Genomic DNA, 24,214 nt, shown 5'->3' with positions numbered 1-24,214 from the left:
GGTACAGAAAGTGATACAAAATGAGCCTAAAGATGATACATATATGATTTATTGGTGAGACAGTGAGAGCCTAACTGAAGTAGAAGGCTCCTATTGGAGACAAGGTTGGAAAGATAAATTACACAAAATTTTGGAGGAATTTGAATGCAGTCTCAGGAGTTTGGACTGTTTTGTCTGGTAGCAGAGAGCCACTGGAGATTATTGCTCAAGGAAACAAATTATTAAGGTGGTGCTTTAGAAAGAGAAATATGCTAGTGATGTGTTAGGGAAAACTGCTCCATCAGTTGAGCACTGCTGTGTGCACTGGTGGATGCTATACATGCAGTTTTTCACTTGATGCTGAGAAGCCCGAGCAGTTGGCTACTGCAGTAAATCTAAAAATTAAGTTATAAGAACTTCAGTTGTGATGGTAACACTGAGTAGTAATGAAGAATAGGGAATTCCCTGGTTAAAGTTCTTCCCTGAAGAATAGGGAATTCAGTGGTTAAGACTTGGTGCTTTCACGCAGCCGCATAGCACAGGGAGATCAGCTCGGTGCTTTGTGACCGCCTGGAGGGGTGGGATAGGGAGGGTGGGAGGGAGGGAGACGCAAGCGGGAAGAGATATGGGAATATATGTATATATATAACTGATTCATTTTGTTGTGAAGCTGAAACTAACATACCATTGTAAAGCAATTATACTCCAATAAAGATGTTAAAAAAAAAAAAAAAAAAGACTTGGTGCTTTCACTGCCGTGGGCTGGGGTTCAATCCCTGGTGAGGAAACTAAGATCCTGCAAGCCGTGCAATGCAGCCAAAAAATGTATATGTATACATAGACACATATAAAGGAAATGAAAAATGGATGCAAAAAACACTGCAGAGGAAGAATCTATTTAGGGGCAAACTAGATGTTGCATTCAAGAGAAAGTGAGAAACAGAGTTGACTTTAAGGTTTTTAACCTAAGTAGTGAGGGCAGAGATGTCAGTATAAAAACTGAGTAGCAGGATGAGAAGTAGGTTTTATCTTAGGACTTTAAAAAAAAACAGAGAGAGAGAAAAGTAGGTTTGCAAAGGGATGCAAAATGTTTGATGTGAGTCATGTTAAATTTGAATATAGGACTGAACCTTTAAGGAAGAAATCAGAAAGATATAACTTGTCAGGTTTCCAAGTAAATGTGTAAATATTTCTATTCCTTACAGTGCCTAATACACACATTCACACATACATTCTCTTTCACTTATTCATCTAACAAACATTTAGCATTTGCCTGCCGTGGTGCACAGACCAGGGGAGTGGTTAAGAGCACAGACTTTGGAGCCAAAGGGCCCGGTTTTTCAATTCTGACTCTCCAACTGACAAGCTGTGTGAGTCTAGGCAAGTTACTTAACTTTATTTTTAAATGCCTCTGTCTTTTAATTTTCTCATATGTAAAATTAGGGATCTCACGGGGTTATCATGAAAGCTAGAAAAGGTAGTTTACATAAAGCATCTGGAACAGTGCTGGGCACCGAGGAAGCACTGGGGGATTGTTTGCTGTTATTACCACCGTCACCAGCATCTTCACTGTCTTGATGAATAGCAGTGTTGCTTGCTGTCCAATGGGGGTGACAGCGCTTGATACACGATAGAACAGATATTTACACAGATAAAAAGTAACTTAGAGGGCTTCCCTGGTGGCGCAGTTGTTGAGACTCCGCCTGCCGATGCAGGGGACATGGGTTCGTGCCCCGGTCCGGGAAGATCCCACATGCCGCGGAGCGGCTGGGCCCGTGAGCCATGGCCGCTGAGCCTGCGCGTCCGGAGCCTGTGCTCCACAACGGGAGGCCACGACAGTGAGAGGCCCACGTACTGCAAAAAAAAAAAAGTAACTTAGAGTTAATAATTTGTATCTTTGTGATCTTAAATTTTGTGGGAAATGATTACTATCTAATAGGAATTATTAGGAATTATTACTATTATTCAGATAAATTGTCATGGGTAAATGAATAGCTTAGGCATCAAATTATGCAGTAGGTGTTTTGTGAAAAGGTTTTGTATAAACTGAGTTTTGGCTAACTTTATAAATACAATCATTGTATCATCTTCCTCTCCATAGTACTCAGAGGTTATTTCTCATCAGCACTAATGTGCATAACTTTTACCTTTAATTACATTCGGCCTAGAAGACTGGCCACGTTAGTCACTTTGCTTTTCTTTGTTATGTCATGTTGAGGAGCAGCAGTAACTTAAACTACACAAGATACTTTAAAGGAAGCATAGTCATCTATCCCGCATTATTATTACCACCAAAATAAAGCTGAGGTCAAACATTAGAGTTTGTCTGTCGTGCCATCAGTGATAGATACTCAAGCTTCTCATACTCAGTGACATGTATAGATGAAGCCACTGAGTAGGAATAAGTCGTTTCCCCTTAGTCTGTAAGTTCTGTTGTGGCAACATCCATGTGTTTACCACTGCATGCCTTGCACTTGGCCATAAAGAATATTCGGTAGATATTTCTGGAATTGATTTGTGGACATTATTTTTTGTCCTCTTCTATGTATTTATAACAAACTGCTTGCTGATTTTAACAGCTATCCACTCAAATATAGGACACTAGAGGGACTTACCAGGTTTTTAGGTTCACTTGGAAAAAATTCAAGGCTCATAATTGGAAGTGTTAATCTATCGATTTACTTTAGAAGCAGAAGTAAGGTCAAAGGATAAAAACCAATCCTGAATTAACTATTTTAATACTCAGAAATTGATTTGATCTTGTTTAAAGTTATTTTAAAGACTACATTGTATCTGCTTCTAACCTGGGACCCTGGAAATTATCTTTAGCCAAAAGCAATATAATGCTTATATGTTGAACAACAACAACAAAGACAACATTTCTGTCTTCTGTGCATAAGATTATTCCAGCTAATAAAGCATAAAAGATATGAATGCATAAAATAAGGCAAATATACAACCAACCAAAACATAAATTTTAATCCTGAATGTACTACATTGAAATGATGTTGAGTGATTAACATTACCTTAAATTTCCGAGAGTTGAGCCCTGCTAAGAAGCACCATATATGAATCTTAAAAATAACAAACACTGTATCTGTTTCATATGAATACACTTTCATTTTAATGCCAAGTACTACCTCAAGATACTGATATTAACGAGACTTTGGCACTTTTAAAATATGTGTATGTGAGTTTTTTGCTTTTTTTATTGTGGTAAAATAAACAGAATATAAAATGTACAATTTTAACCATTATTTAAATTGTGATAAAAAATTTACAGTCTTAATCATTTGTTTTGATATCTTTATTGGAGTATAACTGCTTTACAATGGTGTGTTAGTTTCTGCTTTACAACAAAGTGAATCAGCCATACATATACATATATCACCATATTCCCTCCCTCTTGCGTCTCCCTCCCACCCTCCCTATCCCACCCCTCTAGGTGGTCACAAAGCACAGAGCTGATCTCCCTGTGCTATGCGGCTTCTTCCCACTACCTATCTATTTTACATTTGGTAGTGTATATATGTCCATGCTACTCTCTCACTTCGTCCCAGCTTACCCTTCCCCCTCCCCGTGTCCTCAAGTCCATTATCTACGTCTGCCTCTTTATTCCTGTCCCTCCCCTAGGTTCATCAGAACAATATTTTTTTTAGATTCCATATATACGTGTTAGCATATGGTATTTGTTTTTCTGACTTAACTTCACCCTGTAGGACAGACTCTAGGTCCATCCCCCTCACTACAAATAACTCAATTTGGTTTCTTTTTATGGCTGAGTAATGTTCCATTGTATATATGTGCCACATCTTCATTGTCCATTCATCTGTCGATGGACACTTAGGTTGCTTCCATGCCCTGGCTGTTGTAAATAGTGCTGCAATGAACATTGTGGTACATGACTCTTTTTGAATTATGGTTTTCTCAGGGTATATGCCCAGTAGTGGGATTGCTGGATCATATGGTAGTTCTATTTTTAGTTTTTTAAGGAACCTCCATACTGTTCTCCATAGTGGCTGTATCCATTTACATTCCCACCAACACTGCAAGAGGGTTTCCTTTTCTCTACACCCTCTCCAGCATTTATTGTTTGTAGATATTTTGATGATGGCCATTCTGACCAGTGTGAGGTGATACCACATTTTAGTTTTGATTTGCATTTCTCTAATGATTAGTGATGTTGACCATCCTTTCATGTATTTGTTGGCAATCTGTATATCTTCTTTGGAAAAATGTCTATTTAGGATTTCTGCCCATTTTTGGATTGGGTTGTTTGTTTTTTTGATACTGAGCTGCGTGAGCTGCTTGTGTATTTTGGAGACTGATCCTTTGTCAGTTGCTTCATTTGCAAATAGTTTTTCCCATTCTGAGGGTTGTCTTTTCATCTTGTTTATGGCTTCTTTTGCTGTGCAAAAGCATTTAAGTTTCCTTAGGTCCCATTTGTTTATTTTTGTTTTTATGTCCACTTCTCTAGGAGGTGGGTCAAAAAGCATCTTGCTGTGATTTATGTCACACAGTGTTCTGCTTATGTTTTCCTCTAATAGTTTTACAGTGTCTGGGCTTACATTTACGTCTTTAATCCATTTTGAGTGTATTTTTATGTATGGTGTTAGGGAGTGTTCTAATTTCATTCTTTCACATGTAGCTGTCCAGTTTGCCCAGCACCACTTACTGAAGAGGCTGTCTTTTCTTGCCTCCTTTATCAAAGATAAGGTGACTTTCTGTGCATGGGTTTATCTCAGGGCTTTCTATCCTGTTCCATTGATCTTATTTCTGTTTTTGTGCCAGTACCATACTATCTTGATTACTCTAGCTTTGTAGTATAGTCGAAAGTCAGGGAGCCTGATTCCTACAGCTATGTTTGTCTTTCTCAAGAATTCTTTGGCTATTTGGGGTCTTTTGTGTTTCTGTAAAATTTGTGAATTTTTTTTTTCTAGTTCTGTGAAAATGCCAGTGGTAGCTTGATAGGGATTGCATTGAATCTGTAGATTGCTTCGGTTAATAGAGTCATTCTCACAATGTTAATTCTTCCAATCCAAGAACATGATACATTTCTCCATCTGTTTGTATCATCTTTAACTTCTTTCATCAGTGTCTTATAGTTTTCTGCATACAGGTGTTTTGTCTCATTAGATAGGTTTATTCCCAGGTATTTTATTCTTTTTGTTGCAATGGTAAATGGGAGTGTTTCCTTAATTTCTCTTTCAGATTTTTCATCGTTAGTGTATACGAATGCAAGAGATTTCTGTGCATTAATTTTGTATCCTGCTACTTTAACAGATTCATTGATTAGCTCTAGTAGTTTTCTGGTAGCATCTTTAGGATTCTCTATGTATAGGATCATGTCATCTGCCGTGACAGTTTTACTTCTTCTTTTCCCATTTGGATTCCTTTTATTGCTTTTTCTTCTCTGATTGCTGTGGCTAAAACTTCCAAAACTATGTTGAATAATAGTGGTGAGAGTAGGCAACCTTGTCTGGTTCCTGATCTTAGTGGAAATGGTTTCCATTTTTTACCGCTGAGAAGGATGTTGGCTGTGGGTTTGTTATATATGGCCTTTATTATGTTGAGATAAGTTCCCTCTTTGCCTACTTTCTGGAGAGTTTTTATCATAAATGGGTGTTGAATTTTGTCAAAAGCTTTTTCTGTATCTATTGAGATTTTAGTATGGTTTTTATCCTTCAGTTTGTTAATATGGTGTATCAGATTGATTGATTTGTGTATATTGAAGAATCCTTGTATTCCTGGGATAAACCCCACTTGATCATGGTGTATGATCATTTTAATGTGCTGTTGGGTTCTGTTTGCTAGTGTTTTGTTGAGGATTTTTGTATCTGCTTTCATCAGTGATATTGGTCTGTAATTTGCTTTTTAGGTGACATTTTTGTCTGGTTTTGGTATCAGGGTGATGGTGGCCTCGTGGAATGAGTTGGGGAGTGTTCCTCCCTCTACTATATTTTGGAAGAGTTTGAGAAGGATAGGTGTTAGCTCTTCTCTAAGTTTTTGACAGAATTCGCCTGTGAAGCCATCTGATCCTGGGCTTTTGTTTGTTGGAAGATTTTTAATCACAGTTTCAATTTCAGTGCTTGTGATTGTTCTGTTTATATTTTCTCTTTCTTCCTGCTTCAGTCTTGGAAGGTTGTGTTTTTCTAAGAATTTGTCCATTTCTTCTAGGTTGTCCATTTTATTGGCATAGAGTTGCTTGTAGTAATCTCTCATGATCCTTTGTATTTCTTCAGTGTCAGTTGTTACTTCTCCTTTTTCATTTCTAATTCTGTTGATTTGAGTCTTCTCCGTTTTTTTTCTTGACGAGTCTTGCTAATGGTTTATCAATTTTGTTTATCAAAGAACCAGCTTTTAGTTTTATTGATCTTTGCTATGGTTTCCTTCATTTCTTTTTCATTTATTTCTATTGTGATCTTTATGATTTCCTTCCTTCTGCTAACTTTGGTGGTTTTTTGTTCTTTCTCTAATTGCTTCAGGTGTAAGGTTAGGTTGTTTTTTTTGAGATTTTTCTTGTTTCTTGAGGTAGGAATGTATTGCTATAAACTTCTCTCTTAGAACTGATTTGCTGCATCCCATAGGTTTTAGGTCATTGTGTTTTCATTGTCATTTGTTTCTAGGTACTTTTTGATTTCCTCTTTGATTTCTTCAGTGATCTCTTGGTTATTTAATAGCATATTGTTTAGCCTCCATATATTTGTATTTTTTACAGTTTTCTTCCTGTAATTGATATTTACTCTCATAGCATTGTGGTCGGAAAACATACTTGATACAATTTCAGAGTTCTTCAATTTACCAAGGCTTGATTTGTGACCCAAGATATGATCTATCCTGAAGAATGGTCCGTGAGAACTTGAGAAGAAAATGTGTTCTGTTGTTTTTGGATGGAATGTCCTATAAATATCAATTAAGTCCATCTTTTTTAATGTGTCATTTAAAGCTTTTGTTTCCTTATTGATTTTCATTTTGGTTGATCTGTCCATTGTTGAATGTGAGGTGTTAAAGTCCCCTACTATTATTGTGCTACTGTCGATTTCCCCTTTTATGACTGTTAGCATTTGCCTTATGTATTGGGGTGCTCCTGTGTTGGGTGCATGAATATTTACAATTGTTATATCTTCTTCTTGGATTGATCCCTTAATCATTATGTAGGGTCCTTCTTTTTCTCTTGTTATAGTCTTTATTTTAAAGTCTAGTTTTGTCTGATATGAGAATTGCTACTCCAGCTTTCTTTTGATTTCCATTTGCATGGAATATCTTTTACCATACCCCACTTTCAGTCTGTATGTGTCCCAAGGCCTGAAGTGGGTCCCTTGTAGACAGCATATATACGGGTCTTGTTTTAGTATCCTTTCAGACAGTCTGTGTCTTTTTTTTTTTTTTTTTTTTTTTTTTTTTTTTTTAAACATCTTTATTGGAGCATAATTGCTTTACAATGGTATGTTAGTTTCAGCTTCACAACAAAATGAATCAGTTATATATATACATATGTTCCCATATCTCTTCCTGCTTGCGTCACCCTCCCTCCCACCCTCCCTATCCCACCCCTCCAGGCGGTCACAAAGCACCGAGCTGATCTCCCTGTGCTATGCGGCTGCTTCCCACTAGCTATCTACCTTACGTTTGGTAGTGTATACATGTCCATGCCTCTTTATTGCTTTGTCACCGTTTACCCTTCCCCCTCCCCATAGCCTCAAGTCCATTCTCTAGTAAGTCTGTGTCTTTATTCCTGTTTCACCCCTAGGTTTTTCATGACATTTTTTTTTTCTTAAATTCCATATATATGTGTTAGCATACGGTATTTGTCTCTCTCTTTCTGACTTACTGACTGCCAACAAACACATGAAAGAATGCTCAACATCACTAATCATTAGAGAAATGCAAATCAAAACTACAATGAGATATCATCTCACACCAGTCAGAATGGCCATCATCAAAAAATCTAGAAACAATAAATGCTGGAGAGGGTGTGGAGAAAAGGGAACCCTCTTACACTGTTGGTGGGAATGTAAATTGATACAGCCACTGTGGAGAACAGTATGGAGGTTCCTTAAAAAGCTACAAATAGAACTACCATATGACCCAGCAATCCCACTACTGGGCATATACCCTGAGAAAACCATAATTCAAAAAGAGTCATGTACCAAAATGTTCATTGCAGCTCTATTTACAATAGCCCAGAGATGGAAACAACCTAAGTGTCCATCATCGGATGAATGGATAAAGAAGATGTGGCACATATATACAATGGAATATTACTCAGCCATAAAAAGAGACGAAATTGAGCTATTTGTAATGAGGTGGATAGACCTACAGTCTGTGTCTTTTGATTGGAGCATTTAATCCATTTACATTTAAGGTAGTTCTCGATATGTATGTTCCCATTACCATTTTCTTAATTGTTTTGAGTTTGTTATTGTAGGTCTTTCCTTGTCTTGTTTTTCCTGCCTAGAGAAGTTCCTTTAGCATTTGTTGTAAAGCTGGTTTGGTGGTGCTGAACTCTCTTAACTTTTGCTTGTCTGTAAAGGTTTTAATTTAATTTGCTTGTCTGTAAAGGTCAAATCTGAATGAGATCCTTGCTGGGTAGAGTAATCTTGGTTATAGTTTTTTCCCTTTTATCACTTTAAATATGTCCTGCCACTCCCTTCTGGCTTGCAGAGTTTCTGTTGAAAGATCAGCTGTTAACCTCACAGAGATTCCCTTGTATGTTATTTGTTGCTTTTCCCTTGCTTCTTTTAGTATTTTTTCTTTGTATTTAATTTTTGATAGTTTGATTGTTATGTGTCTTCTTGTGTTTCTCCTTGGATTTATCCTGTATGGGACTCTCTGCACTTCCTGGCCTTGATTGACTATCTCCTTTCCCATGTTAGGGAAGTTTTCAACTATAATCTCTTCAAATATTTTCGCAGTCCCTTTCTTTTTCTCTTCTTCTTCTGGGACTCCTATAATTCGAATGTTGTTGCATTTAATGTTTTCCCAGAGGTCTCTGGGACTGTCCTCAATTCTTTTCATTCTTTATTCTGTACTCCAGTTGCTATTTCCAGTATTTTGTCTCACCTGTCACTTATCTGTTCTTCTGCCTCAGTTATTCTACTATTGAACCTTCTAGAGAATTTTTAATTTAATTTATTGTGTTGTTCATCATTGTTTGTTTGCTCTTTAGTTCTTATAGGTCCTTGTTAAGCATTTTTTATATTTTCTCCATTCCATTTCCAAGATTTTGGATCATCTTCACCATCATTACTCTGAATTCTTTTTCAGGTAGACTGCTTATTTTCTCTTCATTTGTTTCGTCTGGTGGGTTTTTACCTTGCTCCTTTATCTGCTGCATATTTCTCTGTCTTCTCATTTTGCTTAACTTACTGTGTTTGCGGTCTGCTTTTCGCAGGCTGCAGGTTCATAGTTCCCGTTGTTTTTAGTGTCTGCCCCCAGTGGGTAAGGTTGGTTCAGTGGGTTGTGTAGGCTTCCTGGTGGAGGGGACTGGTACCTGTTTTCCCATGGGTGGGGCTGGATCTTGTCTTTCTGGTGGGCAGGGCTGCGTCTGGTGGTGTGTTTTGGGTGTCTGTGAACTTATTATGATTTTAGTCAGCCTCTCTGCCAATGGGTGCGGTTGTGTTCCTGTCTTGCTAGTTGATTGGCATGCGGCGTCCAGCACTGGAGCTTGCTGATCGTTGGGTGGAGCTGGGTCTTAGCGTTGAGACAGAGATCTCTCGGAGAGCTCTTGCAGATTGGTATTACGTGGGGCCGGGAGGTCTCTGGTGGTCCAGTGTCCTGAACTCAGCTCTCCCACCTCAGAAGCTCAGGCCTCACACTAGGCCAGAGCACCAATACCCTGTCAGCTGCACGGCTGCCACGGAAACAAATCTTCTCTCAAGAGCCAACTCTTTTTGACAGATTTGTCAGTTCTCTAGATGAATTCATTTGTGATCTCCTGACGTTACCGAGCGTGCTTGGTTTTGCCTGACAGGTAGCAACCAGATCACTGAGTTTTCGAGGTTTGCAACAAACAGAGGGCTTATTCAGTAAGCAGCCAAGTGACAGGATAACCAGTCTCAGATTTGCCTCCCTGAAGACAAGGGGCTCAAGCTATTTTGGGAATAAAGAAAAAAAAGTACAGCAGTCTGAGGTGTGGTGAGTGTGAGGCACGCAGGGATTGGAAAAAGGTGCAGAAGTTGTCCTTCTGCACAGGCGTAACTAAGCTTGAGTGGTGTATTCTTGAGGGGTCCTCAATGCCCTCTTGCTGCAAATGCAAAACAGGCTTCCCAGGGGTAGAATACTTTGGTCCTTGCCAGCCAAGAGATGGCTTTTTATCATGCAGAATATTTCTCTGTTGTTATTATTATTGCTGTCTTCTTTTTCGTTTAGCAGTTTATTACAGGTTATGATAAAAGATACACACGAACATCAAATGGACAAGATGCAGGGGCAAGGCATGGGAGAGGGGTACAGAGCATCTTTACCCTCTCCAGGCCCAAAACTCTGCCCAAATTTCCACGTGTTCACCCACCTGGAAGTTTTCCATTCATTTTAAGTGAACAGTTCAATAGTGCTAAGTATTTTCACACTGTTGTACAACCAATGTCCAGAATATATATGTATTTTATAAAGAAATGAGTCGTTTCAGATATGGTCTATTAAGAAGCAACTTTTTATTTTGCACACAAGATACTTTTGTTCAAAACATGAACATGTATCTCACTAATAAAGATTCGATTTTGTTAAATTTTTGAACAGTTATATTAATGGCTTTTTCTTCCGTTCTTTTTTTTTTTCTTCCCTGTCTCTTGATTAATAGGAGTGAGCTGAATCGACAGAAACTTCATACCCAAGAGCTGCTTTCTCAGCTGGAAATGGCAAATGAAAAGGTAGTTGAGGTAAGATAATGACCCTCCTGGGAAGTGCTTTCTGCTGCAGGTTGATACACATGTTATAGAATTTTACCTGAGCCAAGTCCAAATTAATTCTCAACTTGGAAATACCATATGGATGTGAGTATTTCTTGTAGAAATCATACATAACCCTAAAAGTGCACACTTAATATAATATGAATAAAAGCTTTGAAAGCTAGTGATTCATCACATTTAAATGACAAAGATAGAGCTCTTATTTCAGTTTCACCAGTATACCTTGTGCTTTTTCAGAATTGTTAGGATCCCCTTTATTTCTGTGCATGTCTGAGACTTTTTTTTTAACCCAATTCCTCTAATTTTTTTTTAACATCTTTATTGGAGTATAATTGCTTTACATTTTTGTGTTAGTTTCTGCTATATAACAGACTGAATCAGCTATACATATACATATATCCCCATATCCTCTCCCTCTTGCATCTCCCTCCCACCCTCCTATCCCACCCATCTAGGTGGTCACAAAGCACTGAGCTGGTCTCCCTGTGCTGTGCGGCTGCTTCCTACTTGCTATCTATTTTACATTTGGTAGTGTGTATCTGTCAGTGCCACTCTCTCATTTCGTCCCAGCTTACCCTTCCCCCTCCCCATATCCTCAACTCCATTCTCTTCATCTGCGTCTTTATTCCTGTCCCTCCCCTAGGTTCATCAGAACCAGTTTTTTTTTTTAGAATCCATATATATGTGTTAGTATACGGTATTTGTTTTTCTCTTTCTGATTTACCTCACTCTGTATGACAGACTCTAAATTCATCCACGTCACTACAAATAACTCAATTTGGTTCCTTTTTATGGCTGAGTAATATTCCATTGTATATATGTGCCACATCACCTTTATCCATTCATCTATCGATGGACATTTAGGTTGCTTCCATGTCCTGGCTGTTGTAAATAGTGCTGCAATGAACATTGTGGTACATGACTCTTTTTGAATTATGGTTTTCTCAGGGTATATGCCCAGTAGTGGGATTGCTGGGTCATATGATAGTTCTATTTTTAGTTTTTTAAGGAACCTCCATACTGTTCTCCATAGTGGCTATATCAATTTACATTCCCACCAACACTGCAAGAGGGTTTCCTTTTCTCTACACCCTCTCCAGCATTTATTGTTTGTAGATATTTTGATGATGACCATTCTGACCAGTGTGAGGCGATACCACATTGTAGTTTTGATTTGCATTTCTCTAATGATTAGTAATGTTGACCATCCTTTCATGTATTTGTTGGCAATCTGTATATCTTCTTTGGAAAAATGTCTATTTAGGTCTTCTGCCCATTTTTGGATTGGGTTGTTTGTTTTTTTGATACTGAGATGTGTGAGCTGCTTGTGTATTTTGGAGACTGATCCTTTGTCAATTGCTTCATTTGCAAATATTTTCTCCCATTCTGAGGGTTGTCTTTTCATCTTGTTTATGGCTTCCTTTGCTGTGCAAAAGCTTTTCAGTTTCATTAGGTCCCATTTGTTTATTTTTGTTTTTATTTCCATTTCTCTAGGAGGTGGGTCAAAAAACATCTTGCTGTGATTTATGTCACACAGTGTTCTGCTTATGTTTTCCTCTAATAGTTTTACAGTGTCTGGGCTTACATTTACGTCTTTAATCCATTTTGAGTTTATTTTTATGTATGGTGTTAGGGAGTGTTCTAATTTCATTCTTTCACATGTAGCTGTCCAGTTTTCCCAGCACCACTTACTGAAGAGGCTGTCTTTTCTTGCCTCCTTTATCAAAGATAGGTGACCATCTGTGCATGGGTTTATTTCTGGGCTTTCTATCCTGTTCCATTGATCTATATTTCTGTTTATGTGCCGGTACCATACTGTCTTGATTACTGTAGATTTGTAGTATAGTCTACTATAGTCTATAATATAGTCTGTAGTATAGTCTATAGTCAGCGTGATTCCTCCAGCTCCATTTGTCTTTCTCAAGATTGCTTTGGCTATTTGGGGTCTTTTGTGTTTCCATAGAATTTGTGAAATTTTTTGTTCTAATTCTGTGAAAAATGCCATTGGTAGTTTGATAGGGATTGCATTCAATCAGTAGATTGCTTTGGATAGTACAGTCATTTTCACAATGTTGATTCTTCCAATCCAAGAACATGGTATATCTCTGCATCTGTTGGTGTCATCTTTTTTTTTTTTTTTTTTTTTTTTTTTTGCGGTACGCGGGCCTCTTACTGCTGTGGCCTCCCCCATCGCGGAGCACAGGCTCCGGACGCGCAGGCCCAGCGGCCATGGCTCACGAGCCCAGCCGCTCCGCGGCATGTGGGATCCTCCCGGAACGGGGCATGAACCCATGTCCCCCGCATCGGCAGGCGGACTCCCAACCACTGCGCCACCAGGGAAGCCCTGTTGGTGTCATCTTTAATTTCTTTCATCAGTGTCTTTGCTGCATACAGGTGTTTTGTCTCCTTAGATAGGTTTATTCCTAGGTATTTTATTCTTTTTGTTGCAGTGGTAAATGGGAGTGTTTCCTTATTTCTCCTTCAGATTTTTCCTCATTAGTGTATAGGAATGCAAGAGATTTCTGTGCATTAATTTTGTATCCTGCTACTTTACCAGATTCATTGATTACCTCTAGTAGTTTTCTGGTAGCATCTTTAGGATTCTCTATGTATAGGATCCTGTCATCTGCAAACAGTGACAGTTTTACTTCTTCTTCTCCAATTTGGATTCCTTTTATTGATTTTTCTTCTCTGATTGCTATGGCTAAAACTTCCAAAACTGTGTTGAATAATAGTGGTGAGAGTAGGCAACCTTGTCTTGTTCCTGATCTTAGTGGAAATGGTTTCCATTTTTCACCACTGAGAACAATGTTGGCTGTGGGTTTGTTATATATGGCCTTTATTATGTTGAGATAAGTTCCCTCTATGCCTACTTTCTGGAGAGTTTTTATCATAAATGGGTGTTGAATTGTCTGAAAAGCTTTTTCTGCATCTATTGAGATGATAATATGGTTTTTATCCTTCTGGTTGTTAATGTGGTTTATCACATTGAATGATTTGTGTATATTGAAGAATCCTTTCATTTATGGGATAAACCCCACTTGATCATGGTGTATGATCCTTTCAATGAGCTGTTGGATTTTGTTTGCTAGTATTTTGTTGAGGATTTTTGTATCTGTGTTCATCAGTGCTACTGGCCTGTAGTTTTCTTTTTTTTTTGACATATTTCTCTGGTTTTGGTATCAGGGTGGTGATGGCCTCATGGAATGAGTTTGGGAGTGTTCCTCCCTCTGCTATATTTTGGAAGAGTTCGAGAAGGACAGGTGTTAGCTCTTTTCTGAGTGTTTGACAGAATTCGCCTGTGAAGCCATCTGATCCTGGGCTTTTGTTTGTTGGAAGATTTTTAATCACAGTTTCAATTTCAGTGCTTGTGATTGTTGTTTATATTTTCTCTTTCTTCCTGCTTCAGTCTTGGAAGGCTGTGTTTTTCTAAGAATTTGTCCATTTCTTCCAGGTTGTCCATTTTATTGGCATAGAGTTGCTTGTAGTAATCTCTCATGATCCTTTGTATTTCTTCAGTGTCAGTTGTTACTTCTCCTTTTTCATTTCTAATTCTGTTGATCTGAGTCTTCTCCTTTTTTTTCTTTATGAGTCTGGCTAATGGTTTATCAATTTTGTTTTTCTTCTCAAAGAACCAGCTTTTAGTTTTATTGATCTTTGCTATGGTTTCCTTCATTTCTTTTTCATTTATTTCTATTCTGATCTTTATGATTTCCTTCCTTCTGCTAAGTTTGGGGGGGTTTCTTGTTCTTCTTTCTCTAATTGCTTTAGGTGTAAGGTTAGGTTGGTTTTTTGATATTTTTTTTGTTTCTTGAGGTAGGATTGTGTTGCTATAAGCTTCCCTCTTAGGACTGCTTTTGCTGCATCCCATAGGTTTTGGGTCATCATGTTTTCATTGTCATTTGTTTCTAGGTATTTTTTGATTTCTTCTTTGATTTTTTTCAGTGATCTCTTGGTTATTTAGTAGCGTATTGTTTAGCCTCCGTATGTTTGTATTTTTTGCAGTTTTCTTCCTGAAATTGATATTTAGTGTTATAGCATTGTGGTTGGAGAAGATATTGATACAATTTCAATTTTCTTCAATTTACCAAGGCTTGATTTGTGACCCAGGATATGGTCTATCCTGGAGAATGGTCCATGAGCACTTGAGAAGAAAGTGTGTTCTGTTGTTTTTGGATGGAATGTCCTATAAATATCAATTAAGTCCCATCTTTTTTAATGTGTCATTTAAAGCTTTTGTTTCCTTATTGATTTTCATTTTCGTTGTTCATTCCATTGGTGAATGTGAGGTGTTAAACTCCCCTACTATTATTTTGCTACTGTTGATTTCCCCTTTTATGGCTGTTAGCATTTGCCTTATGTATTGGGGTGCTCCTATGTTGGGTGCATAAATATTTCCAGATGTTATACCTTCTTCTTGGATTGATCCCTTAATCATATGTAGGGTCCTTCTTTTTCTCTTGTTATAGTCTTTATTTTAAAGTCTAGTTTTGTCTGATATGAGAATTGCTACTCCAGCTTTCTTTTGATTTTCATTTGCATGGAATATCTTTTTCTGTCCCCTCACTTTCAGTCTGTATGTGTCCCTAGGTCTGAAGTGAGTCTCTTGTAGACAGCATATATACGGGTCTTGTTTTAGTATCCTTTTGGGCAGTCTGTGTCTTTTGATTAGAGCATTTAATCCATTTACATTTAAGGTAGTCCTCAATATCAATGTTCCTATTACCATTTTCTTAATTGTTTTGGGTTTGTTATTGTAGGTCTTTTCCTTGTCTTGTTTTTCCTGCCTAGAGAAGTTCCTTTAACATTTGTTGTAAAGCTTGTTTAGTGGTGCTGAATTCTCTTAGCTTTTTCTTGTCCGTAATGTTTTCAGTTTCTCCATCAAATCTGAATGAGATCCTTGCTGGGTTGAGTAATCTTGGATGTAGGTTTTTCTCTTTCATAACTTTAAATATGTCCTGCCACTCCCTTCTGGCTTGCAGAGTTTCTGCTGAACGATGAGGTGTTAAGGTATAGCGTTTCCTTTGTATGTTATTTGTTGCTTTTCCTTTGCTTCTTTAATATTTGTTCTTTGTATTTAATTTTTGATAGTTTGATTAATATGTGTCTTGTTGTGTTTCTTCATGGATTTATCCTGTTTGGGACTCTCTGCACTTCCTGGACTTGATTGACTGTTTCCTTTCCCATATTAGGGAAGTTTTTAACTATAATCTCTTGAAATATTTTCTCAGTCCTTTTTGTTTTTCTCTTCTTCTTCTGGGAGCCCTATAAATTGAATGTTGTTTCATTTAATGTTGTCCCAGAGGTCTCTGAGTCTGTCCTCAATTCTTTGCATTCTTTTTTGTTTATTCTGCTCTGCAGTAGTTATTTCCTCTCTTTTATCTTTCAGGTCACTAATCTGTCCCTCTGCCTCAGTTATTCTGCTATTGATTCCTTCTAGAGAATTTTTAATTTCATTTATTGTGTTGTTCATCATTGTTTTTTGCTCTTTAGTTCTTCTAGGTCCTTGTTAAATGTTTCTTGTATTTTCTTCATTCTATTTCCAAGATTTTAGATCATCTTCACTATCATTACTCTGAATTCTTTTTCAGGTAGACTGCCTATTTCCTCTTCATTTGTTTGGTCTGGTGGGTTTTTATCTTGCTCCTTCATCTGCTGCATATTTCTCTGTCTTCTCATTTTGCTTAACTTACTGTTTGGGGTCTCTTTTTTGCCGGCTGCAGGTTCATAGTTCCCGTTATTTTTGGTGTATGACCCCAGTGGTTAAGGTTGGTTCAGTGGGTTGTGTAGGCTTCCTGGTGGAGGGGACTGGTGCCTGTGTTCTGGTTTGGTGTCCAGCACTGGAGCTTGCTGGTTGTTGAGTGGAGCTCGGTCTTAGCGTTGAGGCGGAGATCTCTGGGAGAGCTCTTGCTGATTGATATGACATGGGGCCGGGAGGTCTCTGGTGGTCCAGTATCCTGCACTCGGCTCTCCCACCTCAGTATCTCAGGCCTGACACCCGGTCAGAGCACCAAGACCCTGTCAGCCACATGACCAGGTACGTGGAGATTTTCCTGCCTTTTCCGAAGTCTAATTTCTTCTGCCAGCATTCAGTAGGTGTTCTGTGGGAATTTTTCCACATGTAGATGTATTTTTGATGTATTTGTGGGGAGGAAGGTGATCTCCACGTCTTACTCCACCATCATCTTGAAGATCCTCCTCCAATTTTGTTTTAGTCTATCACAAAAGACATGTAGAAAATACTTTTTCCTACTGAATATATTAAAACATTCCTTTAGATTAATGCTTTAGAACTAAATATAGCAAAGGTTTATCATTTTTTTCCTTTGAAGAAAAAAATTTAAACAATTTCCAGATTATTATTAGAACTTTCTAGAACTCTAGTTCTTCGTTTGATGAGCAAACTTCGAAGGTATTTGTTGGAATTTCATTAACAGGCTGTATGGTCCATAGGTCTCTGTGGCCTTCTATAGGAGCCATAGTGAAGTCATTACACTTCAGTTTTATAGCATTGTAAATTGACACGAGCCATTTAGAAAACAATTAAACAGTAGCCTTTCAAAAACTCTTTGATGTTGCTCCCACTTCCAGGAATATGTTCTAAGGAAATAATTTAAAATTTGAAAAAATTTAAAGGGAAATATTCAACACAGTAATGTTAATTATTTTGGAAGCTCAAAAGCAACTAAAATGATCAATTAAAAAAGAACAATTGCATATATTATGTTTTATCTAAGCTGGACTGTGCCTTAACCTTTATGGTAGCAGCGTAGTAAAATGTATATATAGTCTGAATATAACTATGAAAATGATTATTATAGATGATGGCAGTTTTTCCTCAGGTTTTCTCTAGTGTTAATGATGTGTCTCTTAAATTTAAGACTACGTATTTAAACATCTTGGTAAATTGGAAAAGCCAATATAGTTCTCTTCATACAATTTAATTTTGCTTTGGGGCACACTAAGAAATAGAATAAGCACATTTTAGCAGGATACTGTTAGTTCAGTATTTTGTATTACTAGGCATGACATTCATTCTTATCACTTGTATGTTATGACATGGGAAGTACCTAGTTCAAAGAACTGTATAACAGTTTTACATGTGCAAAAACTTTTTTTTAGGCTAGTATGTATGGAGAAGGCTAATACATTTTTTAATTGATGGATTCTTTTAACTTGTCTGCATGACACCATGTTGTGACAGATTTATATTCATGATGCCTATGTAGTTGCCTGAGGCTGCTCTAACAAAGTAATACAGACTGGGGTGGCTTAACCAACAGAAACTTATTGTCTTGCAGTTCTGGAGGCCAGTAGTCCAAAATCAAGAAGACAGCAGAATTGGTTCCTTCTGAGGGAGAATCTTTTCCAGGCCTCCTTCCTAGCTTCTGGTGGCCTCAGGCATTCCCTGTCTTGTTGATAATGTTCTCCCTGTGTCTTCATGTGTTCTTCCCTTTGTGCATGTCTGTCTCTATGTCCAAATTTCCCCTTTTTATGAAGTCACCAGTCATACTGCATATGGACCCACCCTAATGACTTCAACTTAATCATCAACAAAGACCCTATTTCCAAATAAGGTCACATTCATAAGTACTAGGGGGTTGGGGCTTCAACATCTTTTTTTTTAGGGACATAATGCAACCCATACCAATGCCTTAATAATGCTATTGACCCGAATACCTTCTGGAGAATACCTTCTGGAGTATACACATGTATTGGGAAACATGTAGACTGATTTCTTCCCCTTTTAAATAATACCGTAAGCATATAAATCATTTAAGATAAGTCTAGCTCTGTAAAAATCAGGATTTCTAGAATGAATATTTTCTGTTTCTTGACCTTAATAATGCGTAGACTATGTCACAGTTCCCCTGGAAGCTTGTCTAGCACAGTGGTTCTAAATGCGCTAGCAGACAGCATCGACACCACCCAAGAACTTGATAGAAGTGCAGATTCTCAGGACCATCCCACCCCTACTGATGCTCAGGTTGTAAGGCTCAGGTCTGTGTTCTCACACTCTCTAGGTGATTCCAAAGTAGTGATATAGCATCTCAAGGTTAACAAGTCACAAACTGAAAGCCTTGGTCTTAACTTCAGATTCACTTTGCTTTTAGATTTAATTCACTTTCTTTGGTGGCATGTGGTGGAGGGTCAGGGGAGGGGAACCAGTTTAGTCATAATGTAAAACCAGCTTTGAACCTTGAAGTTCATGACTTGAAAAATGTAAATTTGGAGATATATTATCTTTGCATTTTGTAAGTGGTAAAATGATGTCCAGATTTTTCATTGATTATTCCATAAAACATCTCCGTGCCACATACGGATTTCTAACTTGTTTGTCTTATATTTCCCCTTAATAGAATGAAAAGTTGATTCTAGAGCATCAAGAAAAATCCAACAGACTTCAGAAACGACTCAGTGAGGCGGAACAGAGAGCTGCTTCAGCCTCCCAGCAGGTAGGGAGCTTCCTCGTTGTCCCTGGATAACAATAGTCTGAGTAGAGTGGAGATAAGAGAAGTTCCTTAGAAGTTTCCAGAGAACTAGTAGTTTTATTTTTATTTGATTAAACGACTTAAAAGTAGTCTCTTTAATGTTTAAGGTTGAAAAGGTAAACTTCAGAAACAGAAATAAACATCGGTGTCCGCCATTTGACACCTAAATCTGGAACTGCACAGTCCAATATGATAGCTGCTAGCCACAGGCAGCTGTTTAAATTAAAATTAAATAAAATTAAAATTGAAATCTTCAGTCACACTATTCAGAATTCAAATGCTCAAAAGTCACATGTCGCCATGTCATATTGGACAGCGTAATACAGAAACAACTCTGTCACCCCAGTAAGTTCTGTTGGACAGCACTGCTCTAGCATTATGTTCTGTCTAAAACGAGGCAGGTATTCCTTGACAGATTCGGAAGTAAATGACATGCTTTGAATGTAGTGTTTCAAATTGCAGTGTTTTTATTGCAGTTTTTAAATGGAAAAAAATTACCTAGCTTATAGGTTTAACTTCATTTAATGCACATTTGTATATGACCATATAAATCTAAAATACCATATAAAAGTTGTCCAATGGGAAATAGAGTAAAAAGTGCAGAACATCAATGAAATTATAAGGGGCAATTACTCCTAATGCACACGTATCACATAAATGAAATGGGCCATTTGTTCTAAAGTAGGAGCAGTAGTCTCTCCTGTTAGGATCAAAATGAAAAGAGTTTAGTGATTATAAAGATAGGCTTGAAACAGACTGTTTAGATAGATAGATAGAGAAAAACAAACCAAGTTACTGTATTAATAATTATGTAATATTTGGTACTGTTTCAATCAAAATTAACATTATTCTTAGATTTTATTACAGCAGTAACTAACTCTAAATACTGAATTCAGTTTGTGTTCATGATGTTTATAGATTTTTTTTTTGAAATCTACTTCTGGTATGAACATGGCATAGCACTTAAAGAAAATCCAATCATAATTTGCCCTTCAATTTTCCTGCCTCTTGAAAGTAATTATAGTTTTACCATGTAAGTTTAACTTCTTATGAAATTATGGATTACTGGATGAATTAATTAAATATTCAAGAATTCATTTAGATTATAAGGTAACAGGAGCCAAGGTGTATGGGACAGTATCTTGAGAGCAGGTATTTTGGAGTCAGGCAGATAGCCTGGTGCCATTAAGTAGCCATGTGACGTTGGGCAATTTCATCTTCTCTAAGCCTCAGTTTCTTCATGTTTAACGTAGGATAATAACACCTCCCCAATAGAGTTATTGAAAGATCAAAGGAATTAGCACATACAAAGCACTTAGCATAGTCATTAAGTGGTAAATAAGATACTTATATATAGAAATTAAATTTCTATATCACAGTCTTTAAAGATTCAAGTTTACCTTTTTCAAGGACTGTGGTAAAGAAAATGCCTACCTGAAACCAACTACCTGCACGAGGGTACAGTTACAGAACCTTAACGATATAATCCAGTTGACTTCTAGTTGTCTCCTTCCTGACAGAATTAAACCTAAGCAGTCCAACAAAGATGTTTCTCCTGTTATTTAAACTCCCTAATGGCAGAGATTACACCATTCTCCTTGTGAGCCTTCTTTTTAATGTTTTGTCAGTAACCACTTCACAGATTTTTCCCTAAGTTTTTTTCCTTCCATTGTGTTCTCATTTGAAGATGGAAAGTAATCATTCAGCATTTTCCCCATACACAAAAAGGAATTTATTCCCTGGAGCTAATTTTTTTTTCTATTTTAAATGTGTCCAAGTCATAAACTTTTTTATAGGACATATATTCAGTCTTTTTTAATCTTTATCTTTGCCTTCTCTGAATCCTTTCTAATTTTCTTCCAAAAACTGGAAACTCCTGTTAAAAATGATATCCTGGGAAGGGCTTGATATTTAATGAAGTAAAGGCGTTAAAACAGGGATCCCCAACCCCTGGAACCGGGCCAAACAGCAGGAGGTGAGCAGCAGGCGAGCGAGTGAAGCTTCACTTGCTGCTCCCCATTGCTCCCCACCGCTCCCCGTCGCCCCCCGTCGCCCCTCGTCGCTCCCCGTCGCTTCCCGTCGCTCCCCATCGCTCCCCGTTGCTCCCCGTCGCTCGCCGTCGCTCCCCGTCGCTCCCCTGAACCACCACCCGCCCCTCCCCCCATCCGTGGAAAAACTGTCTTCTACAAAACCAGCCCCTGGTGCCAAAAAGGTTAAAGACCACTGCATTAAAAGATGATTGTTGTCTCTCACATGTCATTCTTACCAGTGCAGCCAAGCATCATGTCATTGGTTCAGCACAAGCCCTGCAGTGTAGTCATTCAGTCACGCTCGAAATGTGCTGTTCTGATTAACTTTTTCTATATCTTCTTCATCCATCTCTGGACAACAGTTAGATGTTCCAAGTGTATCATTCTAAACTATTGAATGCCACGCTGTGTTCTTTTGACGGTATGGGATTTTAAAAAATCAGTGTGGTGAAGCCCTTCTCTGCAGGACACAAAACCTAGAAACTATGAAAAGAAATTAATAAATGTGACTATTTAAATTTCAGATTTCTGCATAGAAAAGTCGTAAAGTCAGTGACAGAGAAAAATATTTGCAAGACATATGACAAAAGGCTCGTATCCTAAACACACATAGAGTGGCTAATCAACAAAAAAAAGAGCTACAATAAACTGAATAAAGGATAAAAGACAGATGGCTTTTTTTTTTTTTTTTTTTTTTTGCGGTACACGGGCCTCACTGTTGTGGCCTCTCCCGTTGCGGAGCACAGGCTCCAGACGCGCAGGCTCAGCGGCCATGGCTCACGGGCCCAGCCGCTCCGCGGCATGTGGGATCTTCCCAGACCGGGGCACGAACCCGTGTCCCCTGCATCGGCAGGCAGACTCTCAACCACTGCGCCACCAGGGAAGCCCGACAGATGGCTTTTAAACATTTTTTTTAAGTGCCCAACTCCTCCTCACCCAAAAGGCAAATAGAGACTTAAACTGTAATCACATATTATTTTTCACCCGTCAGATCATGAAGGTTGGTAATACATTGTGCTGGCACTTGCACACATCACTGACATGAGTGTGTATTGGTACAACCTCTTTGGCACCCAACTTGGCAGTATCTCTCAACAGTTGTAAATGTACCTAACCTGTGACCTAGCAGTTCTAAGAATTTATTCTGCAGGTAGTGTACTTGCACCTGGGCAAGTCTGTGCAAGGAAGCACGTACAAATCCTAATTGCAGCATTGCCTATAATTCTAAAAGATGAAAGACCATCTAAATGCCCATCAATAGGAAACCAGTTAAACTATGGAATATCCATACACGGGAAATTTTGCAGCTGTTAAGAGGAATAAAGTAGATTTAATGTGGAGCTATCTCTAAGGTAGATCATTTAGCAGGAGAAAAATATGAAAAGTGTGTATAGTACTTTATCATTTTTTAAATAAAAAAGGGTGAGGAAATATGTGCATGTATTCTCACTTAGAATATTTCAAGAAGTATACTTAGAAGCTGGAAATAGTGGTTTTGCCTGGAAAGAGGGATGTGGAATGAAGGACAGAGATGGGAAGACTTCCTTTATGCTGTATACTCTTTTGTACTGTTAGATATCTTTTACCATGTGTCTGTATTATCAATTCCAATTTAATATTTAAAGATTATTTTCTTATTAGACTTACTGTGATCTGTCATCATCTTTTTATTACCAGCCCTGCATTGTGCTGGCTCACACTTAGTTTGTGTTCTAGCCTCTTTCCTGATTAACTTTTATCTAGATGTTTCTCATTCGTTTGTAAAATATGTTTTGGAATTCTCAGTGTATTACTGAGCTATGGAATGCCGTATTTGACATGCATATCTCTAGGGTGATACAGGCATTTTAAAGTCTCAAGAGTAAAAGAGAAATGAACACAAAAAGCGACCTCTAACAAGACCCCTTACAATAAGATTATTTTCAATAATTGTAAGTTGTGATGCATTATACTTTGTATTAGTCTAAGATTTTTCCACAGAAAAAGTAGCTACTTACTGATTGTTTATTTCAATTGCAGCTCAGTGCGATTACAGTACAGAGAAGAAAAGCAGCCTCCATGATGAATCTGGAAAATATTTAAAAATATTCATAGTTCACTCACAGAACTTTATACTTGGGAAAGCTGTTGGACTAGAAGTTTATTAAAATGGTAAAACCTTCATAGAATGGTTAAGGCTTGCGTCGTTTTGCATAAGCATTTTCCATTCTGTTTTGAGGGTTATTGGAAAACAGAACAGCTTCCTGTAAGTAAAGAAAAGGTAATCCTATATTGAGCTTCAGTAGAGAATAAAGCCAGCTGGGAAGAACTCATTGCCTTCATCAACGTGTCTATTTTTTAATTCCTCCTTTTTCCCTTGGAAGAGCGTAACAGTTTTCAAACTATGCTAATCATGAGAAAGAGTTTTAAGAAATTGCTTGAATTTTAATATTTCAGGTTCCAGAATTTGAGAATTTTACATCTGTTACTCGTAACTCATTTTTAAAGTTCCCAAGTATCCGTTTTATTATTAACTCACATGTAATAAATTATGCACTTTCTAAAATGATGCTGTCATGTATTTTATTTATTTTTTTTAATTATAAATTTATTTATTTTTTATTTATTTGGTTGCATTGGGTCTTCGTTGCTGCACGCAGGCTTTCTCTAGTTGCAGCTAGCGAGGGCTACTCTGCCGTGCGCAGGCTTCTCGTTGCAGTGGCTTCTCTTGTTGCAGAGCATGGGCTCTAGGCGCACGGGCTTCAGTAGTTGCGGTGCGTGGGCTCAGTAGTTGTGGCACATGGGCTTAGTTGCTTGTGGCACG

At 37.9% G+C, this 24,214-nt stretch overlaps 1 protein-coding gene across 4 annotated transcripts in view; it reads left to right on the top strand.

Moving 5' to 3' along the window:
• SCLT1 (sodium channel and clathrin linker 1) overlaps positions 1-23,975 on the top strand; it is a 258,454-nt gene extending 234,479 nt beyond the window's left edge. For 3 of the 4 annotated variants that reach the window (XM_049709469.1, XM_033419426.2, XM_049709468.1), the window contains 3 exons: positions 10,781-10,859; positions 19,250-19,345; positions 23,431-23,975. In XM_049709469.1, coding sequence (XP_049565426.1) covers positions 10,781-10,859; positions 19,250-19,345; positions 23,431-23,493 — 238 coding nt within the window. In that variant the 3' untranslated portion in view covers positions 23,494-23,975. Of the gene's footprint in view, positions 1-10,780; positions 10,860-19,249; positions 19,346-23,430 lie in introns of those variants that run through there. The other variant, XR_004480803.2, reaches the window with a different exon arrangement.
• The last annotated feature ends 239 nt before the right edge of the window (positions 23,976-24,214 follow it).

The sequence above is a fragment of the Orcinus orca genome, chromosome 4, assembly GCF_937001465.1.
Source record: "Orcinus orca chromosome 4, mOrcOrc1.1, whole genome shotgun sequence".
In the NCBI taxonomy this organism is placed as follows: Eukaryota; Metazoa; Chordata; class Mammalia; order Artiodactyla; family Delphinidae; genus Orcinus; species Orcinus orca.
Note: the sequence above shows the minus strand (reverse complement) of the source record. Positions and strands in the feature narration are given on the sequence as shown.